General features: G+C 45.7%; 1 protein-coding gene across 1 annotated transcript in view; it reads right to left on the bottom strand.

Moving 5' to 3' along the window:
• The window catches only part of IGF2BP3 (insulin like growth factor 2 mRNA binding protein 3), a 515,178-nt gene that overhangs the window by 111,857 nt on the left and 375,494 nt on the right, over positions 1-27,827 (bottom strand). The window contains exon 11 of the mRNA XM_069211519.1: positions 24,648-24,767. Within this exon, the coding sequence (XP_069067620.1) occupies positions 24,648-24,767 (120 nt within the window). The remainder of the gene's footprint in view (positions 1-24,647; positions 24,768-27,827) is intronic.

Consider the following 27,827-nt stretch of genomic DNA (forward strand, 5'->3'; position numbering starts at 1 on the left):
AAAAAAAAAAAAAGAAATTACCATCTTAAAGATCAAAGTATCAATCGCGGACATCTAGTTGCGGGTGACCATGACCAAGTTTATAGTTATGGCAAACCACAATGGAGTGTCAGTCAGACACAAAGTGGATTGGGCCCAGTCTCCATTTACCTTTGGACTTAGAAGAATTTTTGGAGAAATAAGTCTCCAAAGGTAAAGTTCAGAAGGGCAAGGCTGTTGACAGTGTCCGAGGAGGTGTCATCAGGGAGACACTGGACAAAGACACAGTGTAAGTGTCTTCGTTTGGACGTGGTCTCTTTTATGAAAGTCTAAAATCTCCAGCAGGATGAAGCTGCAGGCTGTAGCAGATGAAGGCTCCACAGAGCTGGATATTAATTTCTGGAACGAGCCACTGCACAGAATTTGCTGCTTTGGAGATGAACATAGCGGGAGCTGCTGCAAAGTAGGGATGACCGGCGTTGCACCCATGGCATATCGGCGAGTAGGTAGGCTCCAGTCACCTCTTGGTTCTTAGAGCACTTCCGTCCATCTGCGTCGCCCGCACCGAAATGGACACCGCAGTTCCTATATAGGTGCCATCCCAGCGCGCTGACGTTAGTTTCTTTTCACGACTTTCCACGCCAGAAGCTGTCTCATGAAGAACATTTTTGGGGGGGGTTTGAAGGAGAGTCTCTGTCCCTATAAATCAGTTTGTGGGGAGGACAATTAATCTGATAGACTTCTAGATGCAGATTCCTTACCTGTGGGTAGATACCCAACGCAATACCATCCTGGGAGGTGGGTATGCAAACCAAAATCATACTAGGAAGTCCTGCAGGACCGAACAGGCTAAGTGCCTGTCCCTATGGACCGGACTGTCCAAGCAGGAATGTGTGGGTAAACATGTGCAGAGAAGCCCATTCTGCTGCCCGACAGATTAAGGATTGGAACTCCTTGTGCTAAAGCAACAGTCGCAGTTGTACCTCGGATAGAATGAGTACACAAACCTTCAGGTGGTTGCTTTTTGGCCAGTGCTTAGCAGATCTTACTGCAGAGTATGACGCATCTGTAGATGGTCCGCTTCTGCACTGCCCAACCTTTCTTCACAACCACATAACCGGAATTCTTTTGTACGATCAAGGTAGAACGCCAACGCTTTTTTAGGGTCCAGGCAGTGGAGTATCCTCTTCCTTAGAGGGCTGTGGGAGTGCGGAAAAAGTAGGCAAGGTGAAGGATTGGCCTACATGAAACAACGTAACCACTTTTGGAAAATAGGAGGCCCTAGTGCGAAGCACCACTTTGAAAGGATTGATAGAAAGGTAGGATGGCTTAGATGACAATGCCTGTAGCTGACTTAACCTGTAGGCAAATGTAATGGCCACAAGGAAGGTTGTTTTCAGAGTAAGAAGCTTCAGATGACAATTGTGGAAAGACTTAAAAGGAGCGCACATCCATCAGAAATGTCAAAACCAAATTCAGATCCTACTGAGACAAAGAATTAGGAAAGAGAAAACATATGTGTAAGACCTTAAAGGAACCTAAGGCACAATAAGGGACTTAAAGACGGTTGATCATGCAACCTCAAAAAGCTGAAATACCAGACTTATAACCTTTGAGAGAACCCATAGCAGAGCCATGCTGGGCTAGAGGAAGGATAAACATAAGAACCTCAGAGAAAGGGGCAGAAAGGCTGTCTACAGACTTGTCTGTGCACCATGCTGTTCCAAGGACAGGCGTCTACCGTTTGGTAGAGGGACAACTGGCTGTGAAAATTACGCTGCAGACTTTGGGCAAAGGTTAAAAGCAGTCTACTGTCACCACTCAATCTCCATGCAAGAAGGCGGAGAGTTAACATGTCCAGATGCAGAACCCTCCACTGCTGCTGTGACAGAAGATCCTCCCAAAGGGCAGTCTGATCACAGGATTGATGGACATGTTTAATAGCTGGGGATACCAGACTCTACAAACCCAGTCCGGTGTCACAAGAATTACTTGGGAACAGTCGTTATTGATCTTCTTGAAAACTCTAGGCAGAACTGGTATTGGCGGAAAGACGTACAGGAGGCCGGAGTTTCACTCAAGAAGAAAAGCGTCTCAGAGCAATTGCCACCTCAACTCAAACACACAGAAATGCTGACATTGCACATTCTGTGCGCAGGCAAACAGATCTAACCTAGACTCTGCCCACTGTTGAAAGAGACCTTGTGCCACCTCCTGACCAAGATGCCATTTGTGATCCGGTAGACATTTTCGGTTGAGTTTGTCTGCTCTGGCCTTCAGAGTGCCCTCTAGATGTTTAACCACCAGGATGTGCCTGCTGTTTCAGCCACATCCAGAGGCACAGAGCCTCCTGACAAAGGGTCCATGACCCCACCATGCCTACTAACTGCAGTACCACATGGGGGTGATGTTGACCATGAACACCTGCACCATCTTCCCCTGACAGAGGGGAGAGATGCCTTCAATAGTCGCCAGAACGCATGGAGCTCATACAGCTTAATGTGGAGTATGTACTCTGCTGAAGACCAGATGCCTCTGATCACCACCTCTCCCAGATGGCCACACCATGCCAGGAGCGAAGTGTCTGTCACGCTGTTACTACTACCAGATCTGGTGCGACTTCTGCATGTTTACAGTAAACCCAGAAAATACAGGAGGTCCACCATAGTCTGGACGTGGGAGACAGCCTGGTGTGAGCTTGTCTTTAACAGCCAGTCGTCGAGATAGGGGGAAGACTGAAGAACAAGTTACTTACCTTTGGGTAACTATTTATCTGGTAAAGACATTCTAGTTGTAGACTCCTTACCTTAGAATTTCCCCCAGGCGATAGACTGGATCCGGAGATTTTTCTTTGAGCAGTACCCTTGGGCGCCATCAGCTGGCGCTGTCGACTCCGCATTCGTCATTGACATCGTGGTCACCGTGATGATGACCGAGTCGTACATAGGTGCTGCTCAGCACAGTGATGTCAGTTTTTCACGACTTTCCACGCCAAAGAACACTGAAAATGGTGCACCAGAGATAAGGCCCAGAAAACGGAATCCATATCCCTAGAAATCAGTTCACAAGCAGGGAGGATGGGTGGGTGGATTGGTAACGAATCTGCAACTAGAATATGTCTACCAGATAAATCGTTATCGAACGCAAGTAACTTGTTCACATGATAGAGCCTGAGTTGCAGATTCCTTACCTTCGAAAAGATACCCAAGCAATATCATCCTCAGTGTTGGGCTGCGAACCAAGATCATATTAAAAAGTCCTGCAACACCAACCAACCACAGTAGCCGTCTCGGTGGACCGGACTGTCCAGGCAGTAATGTTTAATGAACGTGTGCAGGGGTGCCCACGTTGCTGCCTGTCAGATATCCAGTACAGGAAGTCCACGTGCTAACGCTGTGGAACGCTTGTGGAGTGAGCATGCAAGACCTCAGGGGGTTGCTTCTTTGCCAAAGCGTAGCACAGTTTGATGCAAAGTAGTATCCATTGCGAGATGGTACATGTCTGCACCACCTTCCCTTTCTTCACACCCACCTACCCAACAAAGTTGATTGTCGACCTGGATTTCTGGCCAGCCTCAGAAGAAAGAAAGTAACACCTTCGGACGATCGGCAAAACCCTCTGTTGTGATGGATTCCCAGTGGGCCAGGTGATAGCGTAGTCTGCCTTTCACTGGTCTCAGATGGGGGAAAGGACTGGGAAGGTTTGGAGGCTGCAGCAGGGGCGGGGATGGACTGGGCAGACCTCTGGTTCCGTGTCCCACAATCCCATGGGATTCCACAACAACAGCTACGCAGGGGCTGAGTAGCGTGGGTGGCACGGTGGTTGGGAAAGGGCCACAAAAGGGGCTAATGATGGACTGTTGTGGATGAGGGACAGCTGAAAGGCCAAGTGACCGAGCCATAGCCCAGGGACTCTGAACCTCAAGCACAGAGTCCGCCATGTTTCCGAAGCGATGGGTGCCAAAAGACATGTCCATAAGGCATTGATAGCCATCCCCCTTAACCAGGCATGGCGCCTCAAGGCCACTGTCAGCGCAACCAGTCTACTCAGAGTCAGCGGTGTCCTACCACAGTGAACTTCACTGCGTCTCTCCCATCAGCAACAGCTTGAGAGATCATAGCCCGGGCCTCCTCTGGGCTCTGCAGCAAGACTTGTGCAACCGTATCCCACAATGAGTAGGTATAGCGGCCCAAAAGGAATGCGGTGTTCACTGACCACAACGCCAGACTGGAGGAAGAATACATCTTCCAAAGTTGGTCCAGTCTCTCATTCCCTATCCAGGGGAGTGGAGAGGAATGCGCCAGATGAAGAGGAAGCCTGAATCACAAGACATTCAGGTGTGGGGTGTTGGGACAGGAATTTAGAGTCACTTGGGGCGGGCGACTGCTGTTCACAGGAGCCCCTGTGCTGGGTCTGGACCAAGTACCCAGAAGGACATCAGTGACAGCTTAATTGAATGGGAGGAGAGTATCTGAAGTGGAGGTCCCAGATTGAAGCACCTGTGTCAGGAGTTTAGTCCTGACCGCTCCAGTGGGTAGTTCGAGGCCAAGGACCTCAGCCGCCCTACTGGCCATAGCCACGGTAGGAGGAGAAAGCATGCCATCGTCTGGAGAAGTATCCAGAGCACTGGCCTCGCCCAATTCCTGTGCCCAGTCCATGTTGGGGTCATCCAGCTGGTATTCATAAGGGTCCAGCAACACTTCCAATCCCTCCTCATATTCGTACCCATAGGAAAAAGGGTCTGAATTCGACCTGGGGTGAGTAGGCACCATCGAAGTCAAAGAAGTGTCTACCTACGCCATTCCGGCTCCAGGTCGTCAGGAATTTGGATTTGGTTGATGTCGATCATGGGCCCAACTGACAGCGATAGTGTTGATGATTAGCTGGTGCCAAAGAAGGTCACAATGGCACGACTGGCATCAGCACTGATTTTCTAGCAAATCTGAAGGGGCCCTCAGAGGCCAATGTCGAAGCTGCTGACCAAGACAGAGCGGCAGGGGGGTTGGAGTGCCCAAATATGAGACAAATGGCCTCAAAACTCCTTGACTCGGGCAAGGATTGCTCCGGCTCCTGGAAACTGGGTGGTGCAGAGCAGACCCAGAAGTAAGCTCCTCAGAGGAAGGCCTGGAGCGTCAACACTCCTCCTGCATCGCATCAGCCAAGCGACGGGGTGAAGTCAAAGAATCCAGAGTATTCTTCTACTTCTTCTTCTTCCCAGAGTGGACGAAGCCGATTGGTGGTGATTCTGCGAGTGGTCTCTGGACCGAGCGAGACCAGGAGCCATGCGGAGTCACACGCCGGGCCACAATGAGCTTTAGGGACCACTCCCTTAAAGCCTTCGGAAGCTTGGCCCGGCACTCAGAGCACTTCAGGTGAAAATAATCGTCCTGCAAGTCCATCTCTACCATCTGGTCTCCTGTGTCCAGGGAGATAAAACCTGAGTCAGAGTGAGCATTTTGAACTTCTTCTTGAGATTGAGGGATCGAAGGTCTACGACAGGCAGTAACCCTTGTGCTTTCTGGGTACCAAAAAGGTAGCAGGAATAACAACCATGACCTACTTCAGGAACGGGATCCCTTTCTATGGCTTCCTTGGCCAAGAGAGCCCTAACTTCCTTGCGGAGGAGAAATAAGTGATCCTACGTCATCCGGTTGTAGGATGGGGCATGGATGGAAGGGGGTAGTCTCGATGGGGAAGGTGTAGCCCCTTCGGACTATCTGCAAAATCCACCTGTCCATCGTAATGGATTACCAGTGGGGCAGGTAACGGCGAATCCTGTTTCCAATTGGTCCGCGTTGGGAGGACTGACTAGGATGGTTCAGAGGCTGCGGGGTGGGGGGGGGGGGAGTTTCGGGCAGGATAGAGGGCATAGACTGGGCCGCCTGCTGGCTCCCTGGTCCACAGGAACATTGGATCGTATGTCCTCAACTACGTAAAGGCTGGGCAGCATGCGCAGCATGATGGCTGCAGAGAAATGTACGCAATTGGGTGCCCCTTTTGTAGCCAAGTAAGGGGCGAAAAGTGGACTGAGGGTGTTGGGGGGGGGGGGGGGGGGGAGGAGGGGAGGGTCGAGGAGCAGCTGAGAGGCAAAGGGACTGAGCCGTTGTCTGGGACTCCGTAAAGGGCTTCCAAGCGGAGTCTGCTTTGTCTCCGAAGACAGGTGCCATCGAAGGGTATGTCAATAATTGCTGAACATCTCCCCCGAAAAGCCAGACGTCCAAACAATCTGCCCACTGAGTCGGTGGTGTCCAGCCCACATCGAATCGTGAACTTGGCTGCGTCCCATTCTCCCCTAGCTTTGGTGAGAATGGCCAGGGCCTCCTCCGGGACCAGTGGCATCACCTATGTAACCCTATCCCACAAAGTATGGTTGTAGCGGCCCAAAAGGCATGCGGTGTTCACAGAACACAATGCCAGATTCGAGGAAGAGAACGTTTTCTTCCCAAGTTGGCAAAGTCTTTTTGATTTCCTGTTCGAGGGTGCAGAAGGGAAAGCACCAGAAGAGGAGGAAGCCTGAATGACTAAGCTCTCAGACGTAGTCCAGAGACCCATGGGGGGGGGTCCACGACTGCTTAGAAAATTGAATATTAACAGATTAGGTCCCTAGCTTTCAGTAATGACTCAGTCGGGGGGTGGGGGTGTCCCCAGCTTCCAATAATGATTCAGTTGGGGGACGGGGGAATCCCCAAGTTCCAGTAATGATAAAATGAGGGTCCACAGAAGTCAAAAGGTTGGGAACCACTGTTCTAGAGGGTCCGGCGACCCCTCCATACTCTCATTGTACCCATAGGCGTAAGTGTCAGGGTCCAACCTGGGAAAGAAAGCCGGAATCAACATTGAACAACGTAGTTCCAGCTCTGGGATTAAGTATGGGTCGACCTCGATTACAGGTCCAACCGACATCAGGAGCGTCGCCTACTGTACCGGCGTCGGGGAAGGTTGCAATTGCATGACTGGTGTCAGCTTGGATCTGGAAATGGATCCTGGAGTGTTCTCCGGAACAGAGGTCGAAGCCGCCAGCACAGAACCAGAAGGGGCCCCTGTCAACCCTAATGGGTTGAAGGGTGTCGGAGGAGGTTCAGTCTGCCCAAATAGGAAGCGCATGGCCTCATAAAACTCCCTGATTTGAGCAGGGGTAGCTCTGGCTCTCGGAAACTCAGGGAGGCACGGACCCCACCTAAAGGCAGGCTCCAAGGATAGAGGCCTAGTAAAACGACCCTCCTCCTCCCACATCGAATCGTCTGAGCGATGAGGCAAAGTCAAAGAAAGCTTGTTCTTTTTCAATGACTTTCTTGTGACCCCCCCGAATGTCCCGAGGACTTGGAGTGGCACAAGATTGAGTAGTGATTGCTCCACGAGCAGTCTTGTGACTGGTAGTCCTGACAGCCTTAGCCTGGTCACCACTAACTTTTTGGACACTGTTTTTGCTGGTTTTAGTGCTCTACGCACTTTACCACTGCAAACAAGTGCTAAAGTGCATATGCTCTCTCCCTTAAAACATATTGACATTGTTTATACGCAACTGGCTTATTTAATCTACTTGCCAGACCCCAGTCAAGTGCACTACATGTGCCCAGGGCCTGTGGATTAAATGCTACTAGTGGGCCTGCAGCACTGATTGTGCCACCCACATAAGTAGCCTCCTAACCATGCCTCAGGCCTGCCATTGCAAGGCCTGTGTGAGCAGTTTCACTGTCACATCTACTTGGCATTTAAAAGTGCTTGCCAAGCCTTAAACTCCCCTTTTTCTACATACAGGTCACCCCTAAGGTAGGCCCTAGGTAACCCATAGGGCAGGGTACTGTGTAGATAAAAGGCAGGACATGTACCTGTGCAGTTTGTGTGTCCTGGTAGACAAACTCCTAAATTTGTTTTTACACTGCTGTGAGGCCTGCTCCTTTCATAGGCTAACATTAGGGTCACACTCATACTCCTGGAGAGGTAGATTCTGATCAGAAAGGAGTATCAATGTCATATTTAGTATGGCTAGAATGGTAATACAAAGTCCGGCTGACTGGTGAAGTTGGATTTAATTTACTATTTTAGAAATGACAGCTTCATTCCACTCAAACCCCAGAATTTGAACGCAAACCAGGTACGTTGTGTTTGCAAGAGACATTTGTTGCTTTTGAAGAACTAAAGCTTCTTTATAACATTTTCTAAGTGATATTTCAATGTGTACTAATTGAACCTTAATCGTTTTGACCTGCATTTAACCAGATAAATATTACATATTTTTCTAAACACTGTGTGGTGTATTTTTGTGGGGCTATCCTGTGTGAGTGCATAATTTATTGCACAAATACTTAACACATTGCCTTCTAAGTTAAGCCTGACTGCTCAGTGCCAAGCTACCAGAGGGTGGGCACAGGATAATTTGGATTGTGTGTGACTTACCCGGACCAGAGAGGGTCCTTGCTTGGACAGGGAGTAATGTGACTGCCAATCAAAGACCCCATTTCTAACAGTGACCTTCCTCTCAAGCAAGACCGGGAGTGACGCAGAGCCGAGCCCAGGTCCGTCATGAGCTTTAGGGAACGCTCTCTCAAAGCCTTCGGGTTCATGGCCCAGCACTCGGAGCATGACTGTCATGGTCGCGCTCCAGACACCACAAGCACACAAGGTGGAGATCCATCACCGATATTATGCAACGACAGGAGTCACATGGCTTAAATCCAATCCTACAGGAAGACATATTGAGGCACTTAGTAGTCAAAAATCTACAAAAGTGCAGGAGTCAGTCAAAAAGCAAATGAGGATAGGTCTTCTCTGGCTCTGCACATAGGCTTGCACGGAAAGAATCAATCACTGCATTTGTAAAGTGCGCTACATACCCGTGAGGGTCTTAAGGCGCTGGGGAGGGGGGTGCAACTGGTTGAAGAGCCAGGTCTTGAGTCTTCTGAAGGCCAGCAGGTCCTGGGTCTGTCGTAGGATGGTGGGGAGAGTGTTCCAGGTCTTGGCGGCGAGGTAGGAGAAGGATCTGCCGGCGGCGGTGGTTTTTCGGATGCAGGGGGACTGTGGCGAGGGCAAGGTTGTCTGAGCGGAGGCTTCGGGTGGGGGTGTGGAAGCTGAGTCGGTTGTTGAGGTAGGTGGGTCCGGTGTTGTAAAGAAAATAAATTACATCAGCGTGTTGGGGTGGCACCTATACGACAGGTGTCATTACTGCAACTATGATACAAACGACGGACGCAGAGTTGACCAACACCACCTAACGGCACGCAACAGTGCTCCATGAAGAAAAATCTTCGGATCGAGTCTGACACCTAGGGGAAATTCTAGGGTAAGGAATCTGCAACTACAAGTCTCTATCAAATCACCTCATCTTAATAAATCCAGACTAGTGCCAGCCTTGGATAGGACGTACATCCAGAGGGCACCTTAGAGGTGCCCCCTTAAGCCTACTACTCTTAGTGTGTTGTCTGTCTGGTATCGACTAGCTTGCCAACCGTATCCCACAGTAAGAGCAGTAAGAGTCCACATTCTGAGGCCAGAAACGATGCCTGTCAGGAGGAAGATTTTATCACCTACTCCAGCAGGACGGCTAATTAATCTACATGCCAGGGTTTGGTATGCAATCCTGGCTTCCCCCAGACTGGAGATGTGCCACCCCCAGCCATGACGCACCACGACAGGTGGGAAAATTAGTTATGCAATAGGTGTGTTCCACCTTTGGGCTAGCCACACCCCTATGGTGGTCTATCTGAAGTGGACACTTGAGGAAGTGTTCCACTAGCTTGGTGTTCATGGAACTAGGAATTCTGGGACAGGCATATGCCCATTCCCCACAGGAACTGGTCATAGAGGGGTGCAGTCATTTCAGGGGTAAGTAGCCTATTGGCTACTACTCTACACTCTCCTAAACACCCCCAACTTTATTATTTAGGTGGGCACCTGACACCAGAAGGACAGATTCAACTGACCCAAGAACAGGACAAAGAAGAATTGATGGAGTGAGAAATGTGGGCAACTGGTAGACATGTGGTGCGAATCCCTGCCAACCTGCTTCTGTCTAAACATCCAGACTTGTCCTGCAGCTGTGGGTACTCCAAAAGCCTCTGAGGTTCTCCAACACTTCACCAGCATCTCTCTTGAGGTAGAGGAGCCACTTCCCTCCTTTCAGCAGGCACCAACCGCAACGTCCGGTTCACCAACCTGCTGACCACCGGGTCCACAGACGCAGCGACTGCCTTGGAGGAGGTCAACGTGCTCAATGAGACCAGTCCCATATCCCAAAGTGGGAGGACACCTGGACCAACCGGAGGCATACTGCGCCAATACCTGGGGTACCAGACCCCTTGTAGCAGCCAAAGCTTGTGGAAGTCCAATCAGATTAAAACGTTGCATCCGAAGACCAGCTGTTGAGGGACTTCAGCATCGCAGATAAGCCCAGCTACCTTGTTTTGTCATCCTTGCAGGTCCCCCAAAGATCAGTTGGTGCCTCTCTAACCTGAATCATGACTCACACTTTGATAGAACCAGCAGACTCTTTGGAGCATTACAATACTGAGAACTATCTTCTTATAAATGGGGACCTGAATGTGTCATTCAAATCTATAGACTTTATACAGGATCTTAGGCAGGAGGAAGATGAGGAGACTGGCATCCCAAGACTGAAGAACTCCCCTTAAAGAGATGTTCTAAGGTTGCCCTGCAGATAGCATCTATTTCGCTTAAACATGGTTTGCATGCATGTAATGGGTGCTTGAGATCGGACAGAGGCACAAACTACTCATTTAAAAGGCCAAGTTCTAGAAGCAGGATAGACTACATATTTATTGATTTAGATTGGCCACCTAACCTGCAGGACATGGTGGTCATTGATAGAAATGACAGTGATCATAATGCCCTGAAGAATATCCCATAGCTGTCTACCAATCAAAATCGGTGTACATTGGATTGCCAATTGTGACCACAAATGATGGCAGGAGGATATAATGGCCTTATGTACAATTGGATAAGGAAATGTTTACTTGTCTCTATACCAAAGTCACCTGTCCTAAATATGCTCTGAGATCAAGTGCAATGTGAGGTGGCTATCATGCATATACTTAATGACATATGCGTCTCTAGAACTGCCATAGTAGAAGGAAGGAGATCATACAGTAGAGTTCAGGCACTTGCTAAGAAGAGTTGAGAGGAGGACAATTGGCGAGAATTGTTTAGGGTGGTCACAATGAAGACAGTGTCGTTTTGGAAATCTCCCCGCCAAAGGGGTATCATTTATTGTAAATTAATATGATTTTTTTTATAGAACCGCATATTTGGGAACAACATTCCCAAGAACACGTTCAAGAAGAGAGTATGGGTCCAGACTCTAAAAGGGAAGGTCAGAGTGAAGTTCAGGAATGGGGCAGCGGCTTGCCTGTCTCCTTTACTATGGTGGAAAGTGTATCAGCGATTCATAGTATGAAAAAGGGGATAGCACCAGGATTAGCTAGCATACCAGGTTACCATTACAGCTCAGAGCCAATATTTTGGTGTTATATATTAAACACTATGGGCCTCATTCTGACCCTGGCGGTCTATGACCGCCAGGGTGGAGGCCGGCTGAAGCACCACCAGCAGGCTGGCGGTGCTTCAGTTAGTATTCCGACCGTGGCTTTGAAGCCGCGGTCGCCCAGCCGGGTCCGGCTGGGGGAATCCTCCATGGCGGCGCTGCTTGCAGCGCCGCCATGAGGATTCCGACCCCCTTCCCGCCAGCCTGTTTCTGGCGGTTTTCACCGCGAGAAACAGGATGGCGGGAAAGGGTGTCGTGGGGCCCCTGTACTGCCCATGCCACTGGCATGGGCAGTGCAGGGGCCCCCTAACAACTGCACCCGTCGCACCCCTGCAACTCAGCCGGCTCCATTCGGAGCCGGCTTCCTCGTTGCAGGGCCTTTCCCGCTGGGCCGGCGGGCGCTCTTTTGGCGGTCGCCCGCCGGCCCAGCGGGAAAGCCAGAAAGGCATCCGCGGTCTGACCGCGTAGCGGCCATTTGGCGGTTCCCGTTTGGCTGGCGGCGCCCGCCGCCAGCCAAACTTGGAATGAGGCCCTATGTCAAATGCTATAGTGAAGGGGGCAGAGATACTGGGCATGTGGAAGGCGGCTGAAATTATTCCAACTTATTAAAAAAGAGATGAAGGGGATTCAGTCAATTATAGGCCTATCAGCTTGATAGACACGGCTCAAAAAAAGAAATGTTTTAGTAAGCAGGTAATGACGAAGATACAGACCTGGCTGGAGGAGAATCCCATTTACAAGTAGGCTTTAGGGGAACATACAAGTACTAAAGGTCAGATATTCTGTTTTCTTATTGATCCTATTGAAATTGGCCCTGATCAAAGGGTATGCATATTTAGTGTTCGTTAATCAAAAATTTGCCTTTGATCTAATTCTCCGGGAGAAATTGTGCGTCGATTAGGATGCCTTTAGAACTGTTACACTTAATAATTTAGCTACATAATGCCAACTATGCTCATGTGAGTTTGGGCAGGGAGAGTAAACTGACAGAACACAGACATCGCTACTGGGATCTGCCAGGGCTGCGTCTTACTCCCAAACATTGCCTATACTTTTTATGAAAGGGCTAATAAACAAGCTTTATGACTGCAGAGGTGACCACCTCCCTGAAAGCAGTGGACTAGCTATTCCCGGTCGTCCTCTTCATCAATGATGCACTGTTAATATAAAAAAAACACCCATGGGTCTACAAAACAACCTCAACCGATTTTAGACGCTTGTGAAAATTTGGGCCTGGAAGTTAATGCCCTTAAAACCATATTTATGACTTTCCTGCCACACAAGACCTTGAAAGGGAAAATGAGGCTTGAAATTAGGAATCTGTAACAGGTCAAACATTTTGATTACTTAGGTATAAGGCTGGCAATTTATCTTGGTCTGCCCAGCTCTTGAAAAGCCAGATGACCTTGCAACATGAGTCAGCATTTTATTTTTTATTTTTTTTTAAACATTTTTACGGATCCAAGTTCTGACTAATTTATCCTACAATAGAAATATATCCTGATAGGAATCTTGGTGCAGCCGTTTATGGAGTAGGACTGTGGGGTTTTAGTCAGACAAAAGGGCTGGAAAAAGATGGAGAACAAGTTTATTATATCATTATTGACTATGCACCTAGTGACCCCCACTTCCCCTGATGCGCTTATACCTAGGAATGAGGAATATAATACATCTTGCAGCACTTAAACCCTTAGTTTATTGGGTCAAGCTTTGGACAGGCGAGTCTCAAATGATCATTAAACAAGCTGTGCTAGAAGTCAAAGCACAGGATAAAGCGGGATCAATTTCCAGGTTTAAAAATGTCAAGGTGTGGCTGTATAACCTGGATTTGGATGAAGTCTGGGATAATCTGGTGTACTGAACTAAAGGAGTAATAGCCACATTAAAGACTTGATACTGAGATTGTATTCTGGGTAACTGGTTGTTTTCATCGGCACATGGCACTTCATCATTTTATCAATATCAAATGCACCTTGACTTTATTTACGGATCAGACAGAACTCCCATCAGCAAGATTATCGAGTTAAAAACTCAGTTATGGGATTCTACCTAGCATTGAATCTGAAGAACATTTTTTGTTTTTTGCCCTGCCTACGTAAAAACCAGGAGATGGATAATCCCAGTTTGTCAGTTACTTTCTATTTCACGACTCACGGATGCCATTCATATTTTAAATTCTGAAAATACTGAGGGGTTATGTTTTCGGTCAAGGTACCTTTTGCATGCATGGCGCATCAGATGTAAAATATTAAATATAGTTTAGTATTTTTATGTAATAGACCGATTTTTTCACACATTTTCTAGGCTGATTGATTAGTTACATTTAGATTGTTGTTATAGGCTCCTACATCTTACTGATGGATATGTTTTAAAACCTATAATGAAATGCCCAGATGTACAATTCATATCTTAAAGACTATGGACACAGATGTTTAATGTATATTGGAATCCAGACGAGTGCTGCCATTTCAGTTTCATTGGTGGAACAGCTACCCAAGTATTTTAATGGATACTGCATTTTAATTTTATAATGTATTTGTATATATTGTATGTATCTTTGTTTGATGTGAGTGTTTTAAGATCCTATATTGATAAAATAAACTACTACTAAACTTATCACGTGGTGGTAAGGCAACCTCATCTCAAAATAGTTGCAGACAGAGTCCAAACAAAAAAGTTGGTGGAGCACCGGAGAACAGCTCTGGACAGTGGTACTGTTCTGTCAGAATTAGACTGAATAGGAGCTGGGTACGTCAAGATAGATGACACACACCAACTTGGTTGAGACCATTTTGGCAGGCAGTCAGACATCAATATCACTACATGGTCTTCCTCTAGCACCGTTAATAAAGAAGTCCATGTGGAAGGGACTTTTGCAGATTTTGCCACTAGATTGGACGCAGACACAAACGTTACTGTGGAACCTGAAGCCAGTTTGAGGAGCACAGACGTTACTGCTGGATTAGTCTGCAGTAACCCAACTGGAGACCCATGTGGCTTCTTTGGGCTCATTGCGCACTATAGGGATCTGTAACAATGTCAAAGATGCACCACAAGGCCTCTCCTCAATCTGCTCTGACGTCACTGATGACTTTGGGAATTTGAGGTTCAACAATATTAATATCTGAATTGTATCCCCAGATTCTCACTCAGACTGCGTGGCACGTCGACACCCTTGAGACTTCTCTGGAAACAGCAGCAGGAAGGGGTGAGCCCCGTTTGGCCTACTTGTGTTTCTGCTTGTTCTTAAACCTGCACTCACCCAAAGACTGACTGTAACCAGGCCTTGTTGCAGGAACAGCCTAATGAGTGGAAGCAAATCTGCACTAAGTGTTGTGGGTTCCTTTTAGCGCTTAGATCAGGCTCTTATTTTAGCTTCAGGCCTGCAGCCTTTAATCTGTATACACATTTTACTCGTATTACTAATTTTTTTCTATTTTAGCATGACTTGCTTTTAGCATGGTCGGTTTTATATCCAAATCAGCAGCATTTCTGCAAAAGCATTGTTAGCTTCTTTGCATGACATTTCGCTCTGTACCCTGTTCAAAGTTGTCACTGCGCACAATAGTTTACTTGGCGTTGCCAGTCCATTAGTTAATGAGAATTCCTTCGAAAGCTAAACATAGCACGTCAGACCTGTCCTTCGAACACGCTTTATTATAAAAACACCACACAGGCCAAAGGAGGGCAGAGGATACATTCCAGCAACAGATCTTACGCCGTGTGCCTCGTCGAGAGCTGCACTGATCTTGGCCTCGTCTCCGCAGCCTACAGGGAGGACTGCCAGCAGAACATGCAGACCCCTTTCTCGTCAGGTATTGGGTCAGGGGCTCCTTCCATAGACTAGTAAAGCGCTAACACTGCTATGCTCATGTTAGATGCTTGAAGTATAGGCAGGATTCTGGGACTTCTTATATGCTTTACTAGAACGGTCACAATCAATACTGTGTTATGTATTATCCTCCTAGTGCCCCCCCCCCCCCGACCTCTGTTCAGGGTTCCTCAGGGACCTCCGACTCCCACGCCTGTCCAGAGAAGATTGTACACAATTGGCTAGGCCCATAACCAAAGAGGGAGTACACCAGGCTATAAACAAGATGCCACACAATAAGTTCCCAGGTATTAATGGTTTGCCAATCAAATTCTACTCTGCATTTGTGTCACAGCTCGCCCCAAAATTGTTTTCAAAGTACAAATCAGCACTAGAACGCAGGGACCTCCCCGTAATCTCAAGCCAAGCATTAGTCACTTCTTTATTAAAACCTAGCTGAGAATCCACCAAGCTTACCTCTTTATAGACCTTTGTCCATATTAACCACCGATTATAAAATACTCAGCAAAGTCCTTGCAGAGACTTCTGCCGCTCCTTCCTCAGTTGATTGACATGGATAAATGTGGTGTTATACCTCACAGGAGCACTTCTTTAAATATTTGCCACCTGTATCAGGTGATGGAGTTCTCGCTGGCGACCTACCCAAGAGCGGGATGCTATTCACTAGATCTGCAACAGGCGTTTGATTCACTAGACTAGGAGTATCTATTTGCTACTCTCATTAAATCTGGCAGACTGGCTGATTATATAAGATGGATTAAAGTACTGTACTCCTGCCCTACGGCCAGAGCCAAGACAGGCAAGCATATCTTGCTACCCTATCAGATCTCCCAGGGAACCTGACAGGGCTGCCCGCTGTCCCCATTACTGTTCACTCTTGCGATGGAACCCCTATCCCAAAAGATGAGGGAGGCAGATGGGGGGGGGGGGGGGGGGGGGGAGATTCCTGACGGGGGTCGGACATCCCTTGAAATGATACTCTGACTGCGTGTCTGAGCGATCCCAACTTTATCATCTAAAATTAATACAATGGAATGCTCCAATAGATACGCGGTACTGGATACCACGGAGCCCTTTGAGGTAGAAACTACGGCGTTTAGCCATAGAGATAGTATCCCTCTCATCAATCAGTTGCAATCCCTAAAGAACCAAATTACGCAGTTACGGGATTGCATAAGTCGTTTGGCTGACAATTTGAATAGCAAATTGAATAAATTAACACTGGTCAGGGAAATGAATAAGCCAAGGGAAGATCTGTGGGATTTGACCAATATTTGTAAACCAACGCCCACACACTAGATCCTACCAACATGAGAATTTGTCTCCTCATGTTGACCACAGTAGCGCAGCCAAAGAAGATTTGACTAAAACCAGGGATATAAGGGGCACTATATCCATGGGTCAAGTCCATTCACATAGGGAATTGACAAAAAGCAACCCACAGCATGACCAGAGGAAAACTTATTCGGGAATTATTCACACAGCCAACAGAGGATTGGGGGAAGAATAATGGACTTAATGATCAATATGATATTCATATGATTAATGTTCCCAAATTGTCAGCAGAAGGGAAGGAATAATAAGAACCGCTTACCAACAAAGTGACCCACTGGATAAGACATTCTAGAGGCAGCAGGTCTGTTATCAGATAAGATATTCTGTATGCAAGGTGCATTAACAATACACATAGTCCCCATGACACAACAGGGATAAAACTAAATCCCAGTACATGGTGGAGGGACTAATAGCACTCAAACTGAGATTTCAGCCACCACAAATAAGACTCAAACTTAGTGACTCAAATGAAATTAGGCCCCTAGATGCCACCAATCTTGCACAAGGCTGCATTGTTGCATAAAAGGTAGTTGATTGACAAGAGGCAAGTAATGCAGGGCCTGCACACAGGGAAATCCTGGGAAGCGAGCTGGGAAGTATGGCAAGCTTGAAGACCATAAGCCAGAGTGAAATTCCCCGGATGTTATCCCAAATCTACAAACCGCTTTGGCTAAGTAAATTGTACTTAGAGAACCAGATCAAAGATAAAGCTGCTGACGATAAGGGAATGCCCATGTTAGAATCCGATTGCATAAGACTACTGTCCTGGAACGTTGCTGGGATAAAGGCTAAGCTTGCAGATCCTGAATAGGGAAACTTTATAGATTCACATCATATAATACTCCAACAGGAGACAATGGCTAACAATCAAGTCAATTTATGGCCTTTACTAAAAATGCCATCCCCTCGCGTGCAGGAAGGGCCTCTTGATATGGTTACGGCCGGATCTTTTCCCCTCAGTAAAGGTTGTTCACTCAGAGTAGTGATCTCTTAGGCACGGAAATATGTATATCTACCAAGCAAGGATTTAAGTATGTGGGCATAATGAACATATGTAAGATCTGTTTCATCAAGCTTCTTTTCTACCACGGTTGACCGACTGGCATGGTTGGTAAAATACACAAAGGAGCAGTACAAATTATAGCACGGACTGTAATATACAAAGAGCCCCGAAGACGGACAAGACAGTCTACTGAGTCATTTTCTAGACTAGGGCTCCTAGATGTTACTGGGGAAAAGTTATCCAATGCTGCTATACTATTAATGGACCTAGGTATGACACATGGGATGAAAATAGGAAATGGAAATACAAGATCCGACTGCCTCCACGCCCAACCTTCAAAAGAGGAGCAATAACAACTCATAGATTACATCTTCTTGGATTATAACTTGCGGCCCATTTTATTGGATATGGAGATTATTGCTAGAGTAGATAGTGACCATCATGCATCATGTTAGATTTTTGTGTTTTCAAATGTGCAAATTTGAAACCAACTAGCAATGTTGATATAGTCCAGGTTACTACGAATAGGAGGAATTTAAAATGGCCAGCTGTGAGGAATAATAGTATGATCCTGACCCAAATTTATAGCCTCTTTCATGTAAAGCTTTCTCCACTAGTGTATGGAAACAAAGGCAGCATAAATCTCCCAGACCTGCATACTCAACTGATGAGAGATATAGGCAAACTATTTATAAAGACAATGAAGAGGTATTTGTCCAAAATTGCCCCCTAGGTGGTTGACCAGATAGTGTTGTATTTCCAAGAATAGTCTCTTGGAAGTCAGACCGCCAGGCTCAGATTGTAATAGCCAGGAAGGCTTACAAAGCTACCCTAACAGAGGCAAATAAATAATGGGAAACTACTCAGTGGGATGATCTAGCAGAAGCCCTTACACAAGGTGATGCGAAAACCTTCTGAAAATGCAACTCGGATGGAATGCATACGGCAGAAAGCCATCTAGAGCTAGTAATTCCACCTGAGAAATGGATGCCACACTTTGAGGGCAATTATGCGGAGTGGTGCAATATAAAGACTAGGTCATAGAAACAGGACTAGTGTTCCTACATGTAAAGCTTACCTACTGGGCAGCAGAGAGAGGGAGACGATGGTGCTTACCCTAAATGAAACAGCTATCACCCTAAAAAAAAAATGAAAAGGGAAAAGGCCCCTGGTCTTGATGGTATCCCGTGTGATGTATCTTTTCCAACCTGACGTATGGATCCCTTATTTCAACTCCTTCAGTAATGCTATCTTGAGGGGTGAGGGTATTCCTCCCTTGTGGCAAGGGGTGGTCATAATCCCATTGTATAAAAAGGGAAATAGATACGAGCCGGCCAATTACAGGCCCATAAGCCTGATTGATATAAGCCAGAAGTACTTCTGTAGGCAGGTCCTGGCTAGACTCCAATCTTGGCTTGATAACTCCATCCTTGCAGAGGAACAGGCAGGCTTTAGGGCCAAAACTAGCAACCCTGATCAGGTTTTTAGATTGATGTCTATATGCTGGAAATACGCATCTTTGAGGCAGGACCACTTGTATGTCGCACTTAGAGACTTACGAGCAGCATTTGATCTGTTACCGAGAGACACCTTTCGGGATGTTTTGGAAGCGTATGGAATTCCTGGGGATCTCCTGTGGATCCTGAGAGTACTGCACCAAGATACATATGCAAAAGTCAGATGGAGCAGCGGAGGGGACCTTACATCTAAAATCCCCATTAGGTGAGGCGTTGGACAAGGGTGCATGCTTGCGCCAACATTACTTAGCCTGTACATAAATGGCACAGTGAAAAGACTTACAGTGTAAGCACGATGCGCCTAAAAGTCCTGGGGTATCGGTTCCACTTATGTTTGCGGATGATATGCTTTCAATATCAAAATCCCCTATGGGACTACAATTTGAGCTGGATACCTTTGCTGCTTTCTTCCATGAAAAAGGTTTAGAATTAAATCCGTCAAAGTCCAAGTTTATTGTGCTCAACCCAGATCGGTCCTCCAGAAAGAAGCAATTTGTGGAGCTCCACTTGAACAAGTCAAAAAATTCAACTACCTCGGGGCAAGGCTGGCAGATAACATGCACTGGGGACCTCAACTAGACAAAAGTAAGTCTATCCTATTTCAGAGGGCAAAGGCTATACGGAGAAGCTATAAAGCTACATATAAAGCTAAAAGGTGCAGGAGGGTGTCTTGCCGGTTCTAAATGATTATGGGGCTGCTGCTGTGTCAGGAGCCACATATGGGGCTGAGATTTGGGGCTATGTAAATTATAACACCATTGTCAGACAAAAAATAAGTTTGTAAGGGGTATGTTTGATCTCCCAATGAGTGTACCCCTTCTACCACTAATTCATGACCTGTCCCTAAATAGGATTCACCATTTGACTGCTTTGAGACCTCTTGTGTATTGGGTAAAATTGTAGTCATCTGCTGAATCCTCCCCTATATAGGAAATCACTGGTCAAATTGGTATCTTTAGACTCACAAGTACGCATACCCTGGCTAAAACATGTAAAACAATTAACGGATATGTTAAAAATGGAGGAATTGTGGAGCAGGCCTTGGTCAATGGGGAAAGAGTGCAGAAACTGAAAAAAGAATATTGAGATCACATTGTGTTAAGAGCCTGGGTTGATCAGAAAAATGGGAGCATAACTGCGCAATTTTTGTTACATAAGTGTATTCCCAAAATTGAACCATATGTTGACAGAATCACTCCCCTCCAAGGAAACAACTATATATTTTGTTCAGATGTGGGGTTCTTCCCCTAAAGTCCTTCACTGCAAGTTGATGATAAAATTCAGCGACCAATCTTCCTGCCCACACTTAGTGCTCAATGAATCCGAGGCTCTTTTTTTTTTTTTTTTTACAATACGCTCAGGTTCGGAAAAAATTGATTAATTCCACTATGCAAATTAATGGGTATGAGACAGTACAAGATAATGTTATGTTTCCTAAAAAGTGAAACCCAAGAAACATTTGTGTTTGCAGCATCTCGCTATTTGCACTGGGCTTGGAGTCTGAGACTTAGAATTACTACCCAAACAGATACAATCTAATTATGACTCTGGTATAGCATTTTATGTGATTGTTGAACTTATTGTGGGTCGTCTGATGTAAATATTCGACATGGTAAAGGGTACGAATTTTAAATGATTTTAGCATGTACATGATCTGCAGTTTCTCGTTATTTGCACTGGTATTGGAAATTGACCAAACTAGTATTAAAAAAACCCAATAATTATGCAGGCCCAAATGGGCACAATCAATGTACAACTTTGGTATAGTGTCCCAAGTGATTGCTGAATTTATTGTGGGTTGATTGTTGCAAATATTCGACATGGCAAATTGTACAAAATTGATCTTAGTATAAATGAGATTTTAATGTATTTATTATGATAAACACTTTTATGGCTTCATAGCCAAAATAAAGTATTTACTACTACAATCTCTTCTACCCCACCCATACTGTTGCAAAACGCACTGTGGTATTGGCGGATGGCGCTCATGTTGACCAAGAGCACAGCCTCATACGTGCCCAACATTCCCATGTGGCTTTCCCACCGCAGCTGGGGTGCTCTCCATGGCAAGGCTGAGGCATTTAGAAGAGTGGATTCTCGAGCCTGGGGGACCTCTTCAGTGAGGGCCATCTCCTCTCCCATAGGGAGCTTATTGCCCAAACCCAACTACAAGGAACCCAATTTCTATTACAAGCCAATTCGTTACATTTTATACGCCACCAATGGACCAGCCCCAGGAAGGAACCCTAGACTCATTCCTTAATAGACACTCTATGACAGAGTCAGGGAGGCACTTGATCAAATGCCTATACAAAGCACAACGCTCGCACTATGGTACAACACTGTCCCCTCTGCAGGAAAGATGAAAAACGGACTTTGCACGCCCCTTGCATGATAAGGAATGGAAATTCCTTACAGAGCATGCATCCCAGATTCCCTGCAATGCATGATTTAAATTTATCCCATTTACAATCTTCCATAGAGCCTACTTGACTCCTCAAAGGGTGCACTCCCTTTTCCCAGATGCCAAATGCACCTGTCCCCAGTGCCAAACAGAAGATGCAGATCTACTCCACATGTTGTGAGCCTGTCAGTCCCTGAGACATTACTGGAATAGCGCCTCAACACACTTGGTGAAATCACTGAGCTCCCTTACTGGGACTCAGCAGGCCATTGCATACTGGACCTGTATCTCAGACCAGTGAGGGCAGGTGTTACTACTAGATTTGTCGACCTAACACTTCTACTAGCCAAAAGTAGAATCACAATTCACTGGAAGTCCCCCAATACCCCGCCAGACCAAACATGGAGAACTGATCTACTCCGCGTGGAGGGGTTGGGGGAGGGGGGCGGCAGAGGGTGCAGCCTTGCATAGAGAGGAATACAGGGGACTGTGGAAACACTCCTTATCAGCAGAGTGGCAGAATGCTACTGGAACACCCCCAACAGAATGGTTTGGGGGACACCCAGGAGATTATAGAGGGCACCAGCACCAACTGAGCTGTGATACTCTGTGAATGCTACTTGCGGATCCCATAATCACCCTGCACCATGCCAATTCTAAGTCCAAATTCTGAAAGGAGCACAGAGCAGGTCCAAGGAAGTTTGGGGTAGAGGGTTGTTTAACGCAACTTTAATCAGCACCAGACAATGATCTATCTCACTATACCAGGTTTTGTAACATACCTAAACAGAAATGGGGAAAAGGTTGCTTAGTACTTGGGGACATATCGAACAGAGAAATGGAATGCTAGCATGCATTCAAGCTTTATTGGTTCATTAGAAGCATGTGGGCGATCACTCATGAATAAGCAATTATTGGGTATAACCACGAAATAAGATAACAAATGACTACTGCTGGCGATTGGGAAAGAGGCAGATAACATCATGTCAGTAGGACAGCCTCAGTCTACGATACATGTAATTACTCTTAATCCTCCAGCTTGCTTAAATAATGTTTAACTGGCAACTAGGTATACATTATCGTGAGTCATCTTTATAACAGCAAATATATCCCATGTACTGATATACAGAAATGTTGTGACTACAATGTAATGAAGGTGCTCCAACATCTTTAATAATAAAAATATCTTTGGGGAAAAAAGTATCATCTTCCTACTAATTGCAGCTCATGCCTTTTTATCAAATAATGCAGTCTTTGCTGTTCCACCACGACTTCCCTGAGAAGTAAGTGTGTCATGCGTCAGACTGTCACAAATCACCTCTACTTTAAGGTTTGGGTGAGGTGCTGCTTGCTAGCTGAGAAGGTCAGGGTGACATTTTCCAGCCAGTGTGGAACTGACCCAGTCACACACACGGTGGCGCTGCCGCCCAAAACCAACCAGTCTTACCCCCATGGTAAAAGCCCTGCGCCAGTTGAGAGAGGGGCATATGAGGTTTCTTTTAATGTTTGGCAAGGTACAACTTTGCTTCACGGTCCTGGATCACCTTTTGGTTCAATAAGACTTACCCCTCATGAGTTGGGAGTCATTTCCCAAGCCTGAACACCAAAGACATACCTCAAGGGTTACAGATCTTTGCTCGTAACAGTTCCTGCAAGGTTTAAATCCAGCAGTCTTTGGAGGGGACACGGTTCCCTTGCACACTGGAATATTAGTTTGAGAACAAAAAATCTTGGCAAAATGTTCACCAAACAAAGAAAGAAGGCGGAGCTCAAGATCTAAGTCTGTAGGTGCATAAAGCAACCAAATTCAGAAAAGCTGTATAGCCTCCCGATCCTGTTCAGCAAAGCTAAGAATACAAAACAAAAAGAAAATGCATACAATGCAGCCGTCTGCTTACTTTTGTATGCGCTTGAGCCACACTTGCATACACAAAAAATGATGCAGGACCTTTTTTTCCTTTTTGTTTACCAATCCTTGTTGAAGCAGTAAATGAATAAATGTGCAGAAATTATAATTTGCAAGTGTGTGGGAGCGCAAGAAGGATGGGAGGTGAGAAGAAACATGGAGGGTGAGGGTAGAGAAAAGCAAACTGGTGAGTGCAATGTAGATTTGGGGAGAAGCACCTTGGGCAAGAAGGTATTGCAGGGGAAGCACACAGGGATGAGTACATTGAAGAGGGAGGGTGGGGGAGAAGCATACTGCGAAGTGAGAGCAACACTCAGCATGGTAGGGTGAGAGAAGTAAACTAGAGAAAAAGCTGGAAAACACATGAACTCTTGGGATGCTTATGATAAAACAAAAAAAGTTGTTCCCTAAAAGTGAGCAGCGGAAGGACAAGTAAATTGGAAATGCTCCAGGGTAGGGACAGACAACAAGATGGACAAGGCAAGGCAGGCAAATCAGTGACAATAAAACCAATCAATGGTAAGCAAGAACTGTAGTTCGCAACTAGACAACTACGCTGTTAGGTTGAACCTTAGAATCACTCAATACTGAAGACAAAGGGGTAGCATGGTTCCTTGAGAATGATGGAAAGGGGTAAAGTGAAATTAATGGTACAACATTTGATGCACAATTTACTGAGAAACTAACATGAATAGGCAATAACTAACTCACAATCAGAGAAGACAACACATCAAGGACATGTGACCCTAGCACGTCAGGAAAGAAAAACTTAATATCCAATTCCATTCTATTAATATAAAATCAGAGAACTCCAAATTTCAATGTACAGCATTTGAAAGGTCATGTTGACTGAACAGTTTTGCCAATGGAAATTGAGGTACATGAAACAGGTAGCACATTAAATGTTATGCACTCAACTTAAAGTGTATAGATAACTTCAGCAGCATAACTGCCAATTTAAGTGTAGACCATCCAGTAACCAAAATCGTTTTTGAAGTTGCATTACGCAGTAAATAAAACATACACCATGCTTTAACTTCTCCATCTATTTAGAAGAATTAAAGGATAACTTTCTATCCCCAGAATGTACTAGTAATGTTTCCTGATTTTTTCAAGTCAGTGGAAAGTGATGGGTCATGTAGCTGTAAAATCAAGTCAGTCTAGTTAATGGTACCTTAATTGAGGCGCCTGCAAAGCGAGAGAGCTGTTTTATGTGCTGTCCCTGCTTGCCAATAATAGCTCCAACAGCCAAAGATGGAATGAAGAGATGAACAGTTTCCGATTCTGGTTGATGCTATATGAAAAGAAGAAAACATTTGTGACATGAAGTTATGATTATATCTGATTTCAGCCAGGACAAATTCTGACCAAGGCAAATCATACAAGGGAATTAGGAAAAGCCTTTTGTGATGGAATTTAAGATTGATAATACCTGGTCCCTTTAACAAAACAATTAGTTTACACGAAGCTTGGACATAGAGGGTCAGTGGCACTGCAAAGACTCCTGCCATTATTTTTGAGGTATTCATTCACCAGTACATCAAACAAATCATCCAAGGCATACTAAACATAAAAAGATAATGCCCACTTAACTTTACAGAGCACTATATGTCTAATATTCGAACATGTATAAAGAAACTGTAAATTATATTCCTCCAGAACTATCAGACTTATTCTCAAGATTTCAGTAACTTCACTAAGCAATTGGAAATTACACATCCAGAAGCAAAATAACTGGGATTCATAAGTTTGGTGATGTATAATTCATGGACATATGGTTGTGTTTTTTTTTTTTTCAAGGGGGGGGGAGATGAGTGGTGCACAGAGTAATCATCAGCAAAGAGGGTATATTCTCCCTCTGTACCACTGCGATAAGTTCTGTTTTATGCATTCCAGATGACTTTCTAGTTCATGGATTTTGTGCATTATGAAGTGCATATTTAGCAACTGAGGTAGGAAATCTAGCTTATTTTCATTAGTGAAATGCCATTTTTCCATTGTCCAAATCAAAAAAGCAAAAGTGTTCAGTACAATATACCAGCTAGGTCACTTTCACTTGGAAATTGATGGCTTGCATGCTTAAATTAATTTCAGCCACTGGTGATCACTCTGGGCTGCATCCCACTCCATTTTTGTGCACACCATGCCACCTCAGTTTGGACCTAGCCATACACAAATCAGCTTTGGCCCTGCTCCAGTGGGAACAATCGAACCTAAACTGCCAGACAGGTCCTCTTTGTACCGGAACACAAGCAACCTAGGACTGGTTTTGCCCTTATGGGTACATCAGCTACGCATAGCTTGATTTTAGTGGCACAGTGAACACGGAACTCAAGCCTGGGCATACCCATCACGCATAGGGCATAAATAAACTAAGTGAGAGATGGTATGCTTGCCTTAATCTGAGCCACTAGCAAGCGCTCTGGGCCTCACACTAATCCACTGATTGGGTGAAAAACAATGGACTGGGATGAGGCACCCAAGCAACTGCCAGTGTTTGAGATTAATTCAAGCATTACATCCTCCACCTTGTTGTTGCTGTTGATGCCCAAAGTGAGATGGGTATGCTAAACTAGTTGCATTCAAACTGGTCGAAGTTGAATGCTAACAAAACTGAAATGTTCCTGTTGGTAAAACATTTGCAAGAAGGGGGTGGACACCGCTGGTCTAACTTGTTGGGGTCACCTCCAGAGCCCAAAGCAATTGTCAAAATGTGGACATATGGTTAGTGGACTTCTTAGCTTTCGAGCCACAAATTAAAGCAATGACCTTTGGCTGTTTTGGTACCTGAAAAAGCTTTAAACTATTATTGGCTTTTTGAGGCCCAGGTGCGCAAGTTGATTATCCACTCAATCATCTAGTGCCTAGATTATTGACATCTTGTACCTAGGTACCACTGGGTGCATGAAAAACAGATTGAAGATTATGCAGAACATGCCAGCAAGATTATACCAGCTGCCAGAATTATTTTCAGTTTCTCAGAAAATCCAGTGCATTGGCTCCCTGGTGGGGGGGGGGGGGGAGCTATCCAGTTTAAAGCACTGTGTGTGGTCCACCTTATGAATAAACTGGGTGTGCCTATCTTGTTGTCCTTCCTTCGGTCCTATTACCCCACTAGAGCGGCAAGATCATCCGACCATAATCTGGCTGTGGCTCCCCATTTTAAACGGGCTATACGGTTTTTTTTTATAAAGGAAAAAGGTGGACCTCCTTTAGGGTTGTAGCACGGATGTTATGGAATAAATTAACAAGTTACTTACCTTCGGTAGCTTCTTATCTGGCAAAAACGATCTAGACACAAATTACTTACTTTGGAATATTCCCCCAGGTGTCAGACTGGATCTGGAATTTCTTCAATTCCCTTGCGCACCGGTAGGGGGTGTCGGTCAGCTCACATGGTATCATCCGTGTCCGAAGTGACGTGTAGGGTGCCTATAGAGGTGCAACCCCAGTGCGCTGACCTTAGTTCTTGACTGCTTCAGCACCAGAAGCATGGAGCCATGCAGAAGGAGGACTAATTAGTGTGCCAAAAGTGAAGTCCTAAGGAATCTCTTAAAATTAGAAGTTCGCAGAACGGGGAGGATGGGAGGGTCAGCAGAGAATCTGCAGCTAGATAGAGTCTCTACCAGATAAAGTGTTACAAAAGGTAAGTATCTTCCTCATCAGATACAGACTTACAGCTGCAGATTATTTACCTTAGAATAGATACCAAGATGCATTTAAAAAAAAAACACTGGAACTCACGCCAAAGCTGTTCAGAACTCCAGACGTGACAAGAAAATCATCTCCTGATACCCAAGACATCAATGGGATGGCGAACTTGCAACTAACCTTTATTAGTGCTACACAAAACTCTATGGACAGAGCACTGACACGGCAGTCCACCAAAATGGAGCTAAAGATAGACCTTTCATAGTTCACAGCACCTTCAAACTGAGTGCCATGACCGATCTCTGCAGAAACAAAATTCAAGGCTGCTAGAACACAGGTCATGTTCCAGCTCATGCACAGCCATCATTGACAGACTGGCCAAACTCCCAGAGGTCTTAACTAAACTCGTTGCCACAGTTAGAAGAATAGGCAACCCCTCTGTGGCTTGTAGGCTCTCTGAACACTGCAACCAAACCCTGGAGGCTGAAGACATTAACAGACAGTCCTCAGTCAAATCTTTGTACTTTCAGCTCAACCCCCTAAAACTACCCAATTGCTATTACAGGCTGCAGCCCTGGCACTAAGTCTCAGCCAACAGGTGGGACAACAAGGAGGCTCCACCCAGTCCATTGCAGCCAGGAAGCACCAATCTTCAGGAGGGCTATAAAAAAATTAAAGTAGCAGCATTAAAGGGACACAAAGG

Source organism: Pleurodeles waltl, chromosome 10, assembly GCF_031143425.1.
Source record: "Pleurodeles waltl isolate 20211129_DDA chromosome 10, aPleWal1.hap1.20221129, whole genome shotgun sequence".
In the NCBI taxonomy this organism is placed as follows: Eukaryota; Metazoa; Chordata; class Amphibia; order Caudata; family Salamandridae; genus Pleurodeles; species Pleurodeles waltl.